General features: G+C 42.7%; 1 protein-coding gene across 1 annotated transcript in view; it reads left to right on the forward strand.

Moving 5' to 3' along the window:
• Positions 1–1,090: 1,090 nt before the first annotated feature.
• PTPRK (protein tyrosine phosphatase, receptor type K) overlaps positions 1,091–12,351 on the forward strand; it is a 570,492-nt gene continuing 559,231 nt past the window's right edge. The window contains exon 1 of the mRNA XM_025211350.1: positions 1,091–1,146. Within this exon, the coding sequence (XP_025067135.1) occupies positions 1,122–1,146 (25 nt within the window). The 5' untranslated portion in view covers positions 1,091–1,121. The remainder of the gene's footprint in view (positions 1,147–12,351) is intronic.

A 12,351-nucleotide genomic window follows, 5' to 3' on the forward strand; every position in this document is an offset into this window, starting at 1 on the left:
ATACTGTTTCTATAAGGCAGCTCTAACATCTGCAGCCCTGGTCACATCAAGAAGCAATGAAAGAGCAGCTAAATCTCTAATACTGAAGGATGGCCTGATTGAAGTATCTGCAACTTTTTGCATCCCAAAATGAGATAAAAAAAGCCAATGGATACATATCTAACTACACAAAATTTAATCAGACAACACAAGATCGTTATCCACTTGCCTTGCAAGATACTCTGGATGAATTTTCATGAGTTTAAATATTTCCCCAGTGTTGATCTGTACACCTTCAAGTTTAGTATTTAACCTCTAAGTCAAGGGGCGTGGGGGGAGGAGCAGAGGGGAGGCAGAACTACAGAACTATATCTGCAGCAGTGAATGGATTGCTTAAATTCTGCAGAAAGCCTTTTGGATTTGTAGCATTTCCAAATGATCTAACCTGAGCTTTTGGACTTGGAGACATTCTTGTGTAATATAAGTATCTTCCACAAAATATCAGAAGAATATCCTTGTAGGTATGGAAGGGATTCAAAAGCTGTTTAAGGAGTTGGGATTTAAATTTACAGGAAATTAGTATCAGTTTATCTTGTTATATCACTATCATGGACATGAGGTCAGTGAGGCTGGCTTGGACCCTTAAATCTGTAGAAACAGAATTTTATAAAGGACTAGAAAATTCCTCTGAAGCTCTGGCAAGGTATGTTGTTTTATAGGCCTCTGTAGGTTTGATAGGAAATATGTACAAAATCTTGCAGAGTGGGCAGTGTCACTTTTCTCCTAAATGAGATTCTCTTTAGAGAAAGAGGAACACCAGCAAACATTGAGTTGCCGTAGGAAAGGGAGATAACTATGCTGTGCTAAAATGTTGTCTGTTTATGGTAACATGACATCTCAAAAGTAAGCTAGTTCATACAGATTGGTCTGAAAGGTCCACTAGCAGAAACACAAAACAGAAAAATGGTATTTGTTGGTTGTGCATAACGCCTTCTCAAAGGTGTGATGGCACAAGCACTAAAAGAAAAAAGAGACAGACTGATTACAGCTATACTGATGAAATGTGGTGTTACAGTTTGGTTCCCAAGATGCCTTCGTGGTGGCTAGAGGAGAGAATTTGAATCCTTGCTAACTCATGATTTATGCTGACAACTCCAGGCAAGCAAGGTAAGGACCAGTGTTGTTTAGCTTATGAGGAATGGGGAAATGGAGAAAATGAACTATAGTATTGGTTCCATGCTTCATCTTAATTGGTGAAGACAACCATCTGGGAATACAAAGACCTGTTTTGTCATTTTTGCATATAGCCGTGGTTCTCGGCCTTTTTGTCACACAGGCTTGATGGGCAGGACTCAGTTTGTCTGCAAGTCATATCTGGCTAGTGGGTCCAATGTGCAGGCAGAAGGGGTGTGGGCCAGCCTCAGTTTGGCTGTGTGGGGTGGGTGCCAGTGTTAATTGCCACTGCTACCCCACTGCCAAATTTCAGTTTCATAATTGGTAGGGTCGGAAGGGACCTGAGCAGATCATCAAGTCCGACCCCCTGCCATAGCAGGAAAGAGTACTGGGGTCAAACGACCCTGGCAAAGTGTTCATCTAGTCTCCTCTTAAAGACCCCCAGGGTAGGAGCCAGCACCACTTCTCTTGGAAGTTGGTTCCAGATCCTAGCCACCCTGACAGTGAAGTAGCGCCTCCTGATATCTAACCTAAATCTGCCCTCTGCCAGCTTGTGACCGTTATTTCTTGTCACTCATGGTAGTGCTTGGGGGAACAGGGACTCGCCCAATGCCTGCTGGTCCCCCCTGACCAGTTTGTAAATGGCCACTAGATCCCCCCTCATCCTTCTCTTGTGGAGGCTGAACAGGTTCAGGTCCCTTAACTTCTCCTTGTAGGGCCTGCCCTGCTGACTCCTGATCATGTGGGTGGCCCTCCTCTGGACCCTCTCCATGTTGTCCATATCCCTCCTGAAGTGCAGCGCCCAGAACTGGATGCAGTACTCCAACTGAGGCCTGACCAGTGTTGCATAGAGGGGTAGGACCACCTCCTTGGACCTGCTTGAGATGCATGTGTGGATGCACGACAAGGTACAGTTGGCCTTCCTGACCGTTTCCCCACACTGTCGGCCCATGTTCATTTTGGCATCAATAATGACTCCAAGATCCTTTTCTGCCTCTGCACTGATGAGAAGGGAGTTCCCCAGCCTGTAGGTATGCTGCTGGTTCTTCCTCCCCAGATGCAGTGGCTTGCACTTGTCAGTGTTGAAACCCATCCTGTTCTCATCTGCCCACCCCTGTAACCTGTCTAGGTCCAACTGCAGCCTATTCCTCCCTTCTAGTGTGCCCACTTCTCCCCACATCTTAGTGTCATCTGCAAATTTGAACAGGGTGCTTTTTACATCCTCGTCCAAGTCGCTGATGAAGATGTTGAACAATGCAGGCCTGAGGACTGAGCCCTGCGGAACCCCACTGCCCACATCCCTCCAGGTCGAATAAGACCCATCCACTGCCACTCTCTGGGTGCGGCCCTCCAGCCAACTATTGACCCATTTGACTGTGTAGGTGTCGATGCCACAGTCCCCTAGTCCTCTGACCCAGTGCCACTCGTTGAGGATGTGTATTTCTCCTTGACGTAGAGCGCCACACCCCCACCTCTCCTCCCTGTCCTATCCCTCCTGTACAGCCTATAGCCCTTGATATTCACCGCCCAGTCGTGCATTGGGTCCCACCACGTTTTGGTGAGCCCCACTATGTCTGGGTTGGTGTTAGCTAGCAGGAGGGTGAGTTCCTCCTGCTTGTTCCCCATTTCCTCATCTGTGGGGAGTTCCGCAGACCAGATGCTGTTGCTCCAGATTTGGCCCATAGACCTGGGGTTGGGCACCAGTTGGCAGTTGCTTTTTTGTTACTATCTCTATGAGGTACTGATTTGGACTCTGAAAACCCATGCTTCCCTGTAATCTAAAAGTTGAGGCAATAAGAACTGGCAAGACTCTTTTTTCTTAATCAAGGAAGGTAATGTGCTTGCCTTATCAATATTCCAAAAAGATGGAAGAACAGATGAGTTGTAAGTTAGCATGCCAGGCACAGAATGTCAGGGGAAAAAATAATTGTTTCCATCCAGGAAAGACAGTGTGTGGAAAAACCATGAGAGTGGAAAAAAACAGCCGAACGGGAGACCTTGCACAGTAATTGAGAACCAGCAACAATTTATCCTTGATGATACAAAAGCAAGGGCTTATCCTTCACAATTCATTGAGAACTGATGCATAGATTCATTGAAATAAATGGTAAATAGAATACTAAACAGTAATGACATCCTAGAGCCATGGGAACACCTATCAGGTGCTTGTAGCTTACAGGTAACCCCCACTTAGCGCTCTTAATTGGTTCCGGAAAAACTGAGCACTAAGCAGAATTGCGCTAAGAAAAACCCACTTCCCCATAGAAATCAATGTAAATAAATATAGTTAGTTCTGCCACTTCTCGCCACCGTTGCCACTCCTTGCCCATCCGCCAGCCACTTCAGCACCACGTGCCGGCCCAGACCCTCTGCTCCTGCCACCCTCCCCTGGGCCCCTGCCAGCTGCCACTCACCACTTCACTCGATGCCACCACTTCTCCCCATCCCTGCACTCAGGGTTATAATAAAAGGTGCTGAGTGCTAAGTGGAATCAGGTTGGTATTTAAAATGAGTGCTGTAGTGAAATAGCACTAACCAAAACTGCATTAGGCAGGGGTTGCCTGTATAAGGAAATACCAATTGTAGAGGAAGAAATGCTGAGATATACTCAGGATCTCAGTACATTGCAGTTTTTAACAGCCTGTTCCAAGGAAGTAGGCTTAATTTGGATGGTGTGGTAGGTGCCTGTTTTATAGACCATCAGGCCAGGAGGATAAGGTGGATGAGGCTTTCTTCAGATAGCTAGCAGAAGTTTTCCAATTACAGGCCCTGGTCCTCATGGAGGACTTCAGCAGATGTCAGGGTGACCGGGAGGGCAATACAGCAGTGCACGAACAATCCAGGAAGCTCTTGGAGAGTGGAGATAATTTCCTGGTACAGGTGTTGGAGAGGCCAACTAGGGGCTCTTCTTGACCTGCTGTTTACAGGGAAGAATTGGAGGGGAATATAGAAGAGGACAGGAACTTGGGCAGCAGCAACCACAAGATGATTGAGTTCAGAATCCTGACAAAAAGAAGGAAGGAGATCAGCAGAGTATGGACCCTGGACTTCAGAAAACTGGACTTGGACTTCCTTAGAAAACTGATGGGCAGGATCCCCAAGGAGGCCAGTCTGTGGGGGAAAGGAGTCAAGGAGAGCTGGTTGTATTTTAAAGAAACCTTACTGAGGCATGAACCATTCCAATGTGCAGGAAGACCAGCAAGTATGGCAGAAGAGCAGCTTGATTTAGCAGGGAATGCTTCAGTGAGCTTACACACAAAGAGGAAGCTTACAAGTAGTGGAAACTTGGCTAAACAACTAGGGAGGAATATAATAGTATTGTTCAGGCATGCAGGGAGGAAGTTGGGAAGGCCAAAGTGCAATTGGAGTTGCAGCTAGGAAAGGATGTAAAGGGTAACAAGAAGGGTTTCTATAAGTATGTCAGCAACAAGAGGAAGATCGGGGGAAGTGTGAGTCCTTTACTGAATGGGAGAGGCAACCTAGTGACAGATGATGAAGAAAAAGCTGAAGTATTCAATGCCTTTTTTACCTCAGTCTCCACAGGCAAGGTCATCTCCCAGAATACTGCACCTGGCAGCACAGTTTGGGGAGGAGGTGAGCAGCCCTCTGTGGTGAAAGAGCAGGTTAGGGACTATTTACAAAAGCTGGATGTGTACAAGTCCATGGGGCTGGATGCAGTGCATTTGAAGGTGCTGAGGAAGTTGGACAATGTGATTGCAGAGCTGCTGGCCATTGTCTTTGAAAACTTGTGGAGATTGGGGGAGGTCCTGGATGATTGGAAGAGGGCAAATAATAGTTCATTAAAGAAGGGAAGAAGGAGGATCCAGGGAACTACAGACCAGTCAACCTCACCTCAGTCCTTAGAAAAATTGTGAAGCAGGTCCTCAAAGACTCCATTTTTAAGTACTTGGAGGAGAAGGTGATTAGGACCAGTCAGTAGGCCTGTGCAAAGCGGCTAGTATTTGCTTCAGATTTGGATTCAGCCAATTTGGGGGACAGTGATTTGATTTGGTGATTCGAATCACTGTCCCAAAACAATTCAGCTGAATCTGATTCAGAGATTTGACCACCGCTGAATCTCTGAATCAAACAGGCCCCATCGCCCGCCTCCTCTCCCAGCCATGCCAATGGTGGTCCCGCCTGGCCTCAGTGTCCTGGCACTTTAAAAAGAAAAAGCCCCGCACTCACCGGCTCCTGCCAGGTTGAGGGGCGATCCCCATTGCCTCATGCTGCATGGGGGGCTCTGCTACAAGCCCCCAAAAGTCCTGATGGCCACTGCAGCAGCCGGTGAGTGTGGGTTTTTTGTTTTTTTTATGGGGCCTGGTCGGGGACCCCCATGGTCCCCTCCCCCTCTTCCTCCCTACTTACCAGCAGAGTCCAGGTCCACCTTCATGTGGCGGTGAGCAAGGACTGCCCGAATTCCCAAATCTCTCTGAAGCTCTCTGAATCTTTTCTGAATTGAGAGTGTTCTCAGTGGTGACAGATGACAAAATAAGGAGCAATGGTCTCCCATTGCATCAAGGGAAGTTTAGGTTAAATATTAGAAAAATCTTTCTCACTAGGAGGGTAGTTAAGCTCCTGAACAGGTTACCCAGAGAGGTTGTGGAGTCTCTATCTTTGGAGGTTTTTAAGACCTGGGTAGACAAAGCCTTGGGTGGGATGAGCTAGGTGGGGATGGTTCTGCTTTGAGTAGGGGGTTGGTTGGACTAGATGATCTCCTGATGTCCCTTCCAACTCTCATTTCCTATTATTCTATGGCATAATCACTATATTTGCTAATATTCTTTGCTCTAAGTATGAGTAATGTCTCCCTGATTAAATACAGGACTTGAGTATGAAGGTCATCTATCCTGTGCAGATGGCCGACCACCTGGATTCCTAATAGTCAAAAAGAAAATACTGTATTTTCATGCATACCACATACTCCCAGATAAGACATGTACCTTATTTTTTTGGAGGGCAGAACCAAAAAAAAAAAAAAGATTTTCCCGGAATTATGGCTTCATAAAGCAGGAACAGCAGCAAATCTTCAGCTGATTTACCCTCTTTTTCTTGGTTAATTAGAAGATGCATCCCTAGCTGCTGCTGGAAACTGGTTTCTGTGGATAGATCTATAGTTTTGAACACAGCTAAAGAGTTTTCAGGGCTGTGAAAAAGAAGAAAAGACTCCAGGAGCAGCTACTAGACAGATAGCAAACTTGCTAGAAGAAAGGGTAGTTAGATAGGTGGCATGTCAAGACCATTAAAAAAGGAGAAACGATGGTTAACATTTATTGAGCGTAGATGTGCACCGATACATCATATCGGCATACCGTATTGGCATCAATAAAAGAAAAATTGACATTATTGGCAATAGGCACTTGACATTATTGGCAAGACGAGCCACTCACAGCTTGCTCCTGTGCCCTGCCCTGGCTGGGCAGTGCCTGCCCCTGCCCCATGTTGGGGCCTCAATCTGCCTCCCCCTTCCCTTCCCTCCCCTCCCCTCCCCACCCCCTTTTCCCCAACAGACTTGCCAGCTGGATGCTGTTCTCCAAGCTGCCCGGCTGCATATCGACAATCAGATCGGTATTGGCCAATATGGCAATAATTTGCCATTGGTATTGGCCAAAATAATCTTTACTGGTGCGCCCCTAGTTGAGTGTAGATCAACTAGTCATTAATGGCACCTATATACTAGCAGTGAGGCTCCTCTGACACACTAAAACAGACTTGCCAGCTGGATGCTGTTCTCCAAGCTGCCCGGCTGCATATCGACAATCAGATCGGTATTGGCCAATATGGCAATAATTTGCCATTGGTATTGGCCAAAATAATCTTTACTGGTGCGCCCCTAGTTGAGTGTAGATCAACTAGTCATTAATGGCACCTATATACTAGCAGTGAGGCTCCTCTGACACACTAATTATCCTCCCCTCCTCCCCCCACTCCTGGAGCATGTGTATAAATGTCCAGTGTCACTTTCTCAGCTTCCTGAATAGGAATGCCATTGCTATTGTCAGTCACTGCTGCTGTCTGTTGGAGCAGGAATCCACATGGGTTGCTTCTATTTCTAGCAGAAAATTAGCTTTCCTAAATTAAAATGCATGCCCCAGTTTTGTGAGGAAAGGTGTGTGGGGTATGTGAGTAAATACAATGATAAAATTCCTGTTACTTTTTTTGTAGTATTTAGGTAAGTAAGGGGGTAGGCAATTAATGCATATGGTACTTTCACCAGTAAGTGCTACTTTATCTTAGTATTAATTTGTCTTTTGATTAGGGTAAGAGTAAGGCTGGTAAGAAGTTAATCTCTTTGTATGTAGAGGAGTCATTCCATGATAATCCATAACATGGTTATATTTTTAATAAGAAAGAGATTCAGTTTCCTTCCAATTGTTAGGCTCTTATTCTCCACTCTTCCTTGCACCTATCTGTTTGATCCCCTCTTCCATACACTTAACATTTCAAAATCACCTGTAGCTTCTTAAGTGTTGCAACAGCCTTATGGTGTCCTGTCCTAACTCCTTTTCCATAGAATGGTGGGCAGCTTTCTTGAAGACAAACTGACTAGTGTTTTGTTAAAAACTATTGGAGTTGATGGCTGTTGTTACTAGGAGGATTCTTGCTTTCCTGTGTAGAAAGTGAAGGTGATGGTTAACTATGCTTCAGCCTCATTGGGAGTAGTGTGAGTTTGTGGACACTTTATAAAAGGAAATAAGGCAAAGAGAGGGTTTTCTTTTTCAAATCTGTCTGCATCAATAACTGTATGATAAAATGGAACAACTTTGTCTGGGGCAGAGTACTTTCTCACATGGTTCCTTTGTTACAGGTAACATAACTGACCTGTTTCTAAATAACTTTAGAAAGGATTGTATATATAATGCTTTCCTATTGTTGCAAAACATGCTTAGGGTCCGAGAACTATTGTGTTGTGTAGTACTTTGGCAAGTCTTTTAAATTTAGCTGAATGTTTTCCAGCATCATTGAACATATCAAGAATTAGTAGTAGAGAAGTAGAGCTGGAAGGGACCTTGAGAGGTCATATAGTCCAGCCCCTCTGCCTGAGGCAGAATCATCCCTATTCAAACCAAATTGTTCAAGTTAGCCAAGGCCATTTGTAAAATGAAAAATTGTACTTTCTTCCTTTCTGTAAGAACTGTAAGTGATCTGAAAGGAAGCTGTTGCTCCTGTTTCTTTCCTCCTTGTTCAATAAGCTTTTCATTAAGACTAAAAATTGTTATAGTATGCAGGCACATTCTGAACTTCAGCTATTGTGCAGAGGGACTTGTATGAAAAAATTATTGTGAAAAGTAATTTTTGTATTCTTTTTTGCTCTTCTATTCATCTGCCTAGACTTGGAGATGATACAGTTATATATAATATCTTTTAACTTTAACCCAAAAATAGCTAAAAAACCAAAAACCTTACTGTAGATCATTAACAAGCATACCTTTTCCCAAGAGATTTTCAAAATTGTTTAAAAGCCTGCAACATTGTCTGCTATGGTGCTGACCTTTATTGAAAAGGACATATAATGATTTTAATTCTTTAAGTATTTAGTCACCTGAATCTTGGTTGCTTTTGATGTTTAGTTTAACTGGACAGGGAAGCTGTTTGACTTCTATTTGTAAAGTAATTGTAAGCAGATGCAACCTTTGGAAAAGGTTAGAATTGCACTTGCAGCAGGAAATGCTGTATGCTTCCACTTGTATGTAATATATGCACAAGGAGAGCTCTAGTGTAATTCTGAGGTGAACTATATTGAACCCTGTGCTAAATTAGTGATATGTCCTAGCTTTCTCTTCCTACTGCTTTTCATCTATAGGTCTCAAACTGTTTTACAAAGGAAATGGGCATCATATATTCTTGTTTTACAAGAGAGAAAATGACACAGAGCTGAAATGACTTTTCCAAACCCACCCAGAGCAGTGCTGGACATAAGAATAGACCTTGGGTCTGAGTCTCTTCCAATGCTGAATTCAGTTGACCATACTGCTTCCCTCTCTGATCTCTCCCATATGTTTTATGTTCACTTGTTCTGTTTTCAGAAACACATACTTTTTGTGTTTCTTCAGAGCTTACTTTTGCAAAAACCTTGTAAAAAAAAAAATAGTCTTTTCTGTTTATTAGGTAAGTGGAGAAAATATATTTTCTGCATTATGTTTAAAACAACAGAAGGAAATCCCGAATACTTTCTAAAAAGCCTTGACCTTGAGGAGATTGGGAGTAGAAAGTATATGTTTGCTAAGGAAATAGTGACTCCCCTAGACAAGTGACTTTACTAAGATATGAAAACTGTCATTTGCCTGTTTTTACACTACACTAGTGTTCAAATTACACTCATATCTATACACTCAGGCTATTTTGTCATGGGCCAGATCAATAAGAGGACTCTCAGGCTAGGGACAAAATAATGCACAAACTTTTGTAAATGATAGGAAACTGGTTCAAATCTACAACACAAAAGAAGTTCATTGCACATAAACTGCCTCTAAAATGGTCAAAACTGGTTTAAGATAAGCCTGGATGGATGTAGTATCTGACTTAACTGATTTAGATAAATCAGTTTATTTCGTCACAGATCCCCTCCAGTTTCAGGTTAATTCTCAGTCCCCCAGCTTCTCACAGTGCTTTGCAACCTCCCCTCATAGGTTGGGTGAACAAGCCTTAGTCCAAGCTATCTGCTCCAGCTGAGCAGGAAAGTGTGCTCTAGGGCCCCGTGGCTTCTGGCCTGGGCCACTGCAGGCACGTAGCTGCATTTCTGGAATCAAAAGTGAATGTCTGTTTACTTGCTTATTGGTTCAAACTACAAAGTTTAGATTAACCTGTGAAGACTCAATCAATTCATCTTTGGCTTTTTTGACTGTCTGTACTTAGTCTCATTGACTTCAATGGGCTTTGGGCTGATGTCTTGTGTATTTGAATATGAGGCAACATTGTTTTCAACTTATTTTTCTAATTCTGAAATTGATGTCTTAGGATATATTGCTGGGGGAACACCTAAATATTTGTATTCCTAATTATTAGTATTCCTGCTTGATTCGTTGGGCAGATCTGATCAGATGCACAGACATGACTAACAGAATTGATCCAGAACTCTTCAAGTGAAATACAATAGTTTATAATGTCATCTACTCAGAGCTAGAACTATGAATAAAAGCTGAGGACTTTTTTTTTTTCTCTAAGTAAAGGCTCTTGGCTTAGTAAAACTATTGGCTGTGATCTCACAGTTGGGACCTAAAAAGATATCTGGTAAAATAGGTAATTCATTGCTAACTACTAAAACTTGTGAGTTTCATTTGTTTATTTTTCTGAGCTTTTTCTTAAGTTCTCATCTGGATGTCAGATGCTTTTTGCAAAGCTGTTGGGCAGGTAATTTCTATTCAATAAAACTGCCATATATTTGCTATTCCAAGCATATTATTGTGCACTGGGGGGGAGAGGAGGAGGGGGGTTTAAGACTGATGGAAAGCAAGTTTTTTTTATTTCTCTTCATTAAATACACTGATATTTTTATTTCTGTTTAGTATTCTGATATTGAGATTTGAAAGCTAGCCTTCCAGAGTGTATCATGTGAGGTATGATATGGTTTGACTTTTTTTGCCTAATATGTACCTACTAATCTATTTCCATTGGTAGTTAAAGTGTATTCTAACACTTTAAACCTGTAAGCAGTTACGAATGGCCATCACATTTTTAAATAAGGTTGCCACAAAAATGTTCCTTACTCTTTTGTTGCATTTCCTAAATTAGTTTCCCAAGGTGGACAATGCTTAGTTCTGATACTACAATAAATATTAACATTGACTATTTCCATACCGTTAACTTTTTTTCCCTTTATTTTCCTTTATTGTAAGATTCCCTAAGCTTTTTCTGGAGAGGGTGGCATAAAATCTAATAAATACATTAATAAAATGGGAAGAGAAGATTCCTAGTTTTCTAACAGGAACTTTGGCTTTTGACCTGCAGGATTCTGAAGTTTAACTTCAAGTTATGTTTATCTAGAAAAAATGTTTAAACTGTGTATTATGTATCTAAAATATAATTTAAAAAATTACCCATTTAACCTCCTCTAATCATATCGGTTAAACAGTTAACCAGTAATACAGAAGCTTGGACACAGCTGCTGCTGAAAGCCACTCCTGGGGCCCTTTGGGGTTGTGAGGGTGGGGGGGGAAGGGATAGGTGGTGGCAAACTCAGCCAGACAACAGAGCCCATTTGAAGCCCCATGCTGGGAAGGAGCGCCTGTGAACAAGCAGTTAATTGCTCAATTGATGAATTATTGGGCTATTTTCTTCTTTAAACTCATAGGCTATGGGTACCAGGTCCCCTCACCCTTCCCCTTCTCCTCTTTGCTCCTTTCTTCCCTCTCCCTCCTGCTTTCCTGCTTGCCCTGCCATTCTCCCCTCCTATCCCTGCTGGGGAGCTTCCCTTCCTCCCTTCCCTGCCAGTGGTGTGTGTCCTGCCCCAGGCTAAGCAATAACTGATAAGTTAACCTCTTATCTTTGCATTTATTGGTTAAAGGATTAATTGTTTAACCTTTCACATCCCCAGTTATAATATGGTGTCTGTATTTTAGCTATTTATAAGAGGAGATGAAAACATATCCTTTCTTGCATATGTTTATTTTGCCTGTATAGGATTCTTAAGTTAAAGATGGTTAGCTTTCCCTGACTAAACTGCTCATTTTAAGGAATTGATCAAGGAGCTGTTGGTAGGAGTGTATTAGCTGCTTTTTGTGTTACTTTATTACAGTATGAATGTTTATTTGTATGGTCTGTTGGGTTTTTGTTTGGTTTGTTGTTTTTTTTGCCCTTGTTGCCATTGATGGCTTTGGGCATCTGTCTGGTTCTTGAGATGAGTCTGATGAAACTGCATCAGTATGAAGATATTTGCCTTCCTGCCTTTGCCTGAGGCTGTCAGGCTCTTAAAAGATAAGTTTTCTGCTGTTGTGGATGTTAGCAAGACATTTACATTTTGATGGACAGGGCTATAGAAAGCTGTCTAGCATAAATTTGAGACTTAGGTTTCACTGCATGAGAACACATTACTGAGGCCATTTAATTTGTCACACTGAATTTTCTGTAAAGCTTTTTATCTGAATTTGTGGCTAACCTAGCGATTGTCAAATTTCATATGAACATTACATCTAGGGAATGGGTAATGGGATTCAGGACCTTTCACCCCAATGTCATAGGCTCACATCTGGCCCAGGGTTC

Source organism: Alligator sinensis, unplaced genomic scaffold (genome assembly GCF_000455745.1).
Source record: "Alligator sinensis unplaced genomic scaffold, ASM45574v1 scaffold96_1, whole genome shotgun sequence".
In the NCBI taxonomy this organism is placed as follows: Eukaryota; Metazoa; Chordata; order Crocodylia; family Alligatoridae; genus Alligator; species Alligator sinensis.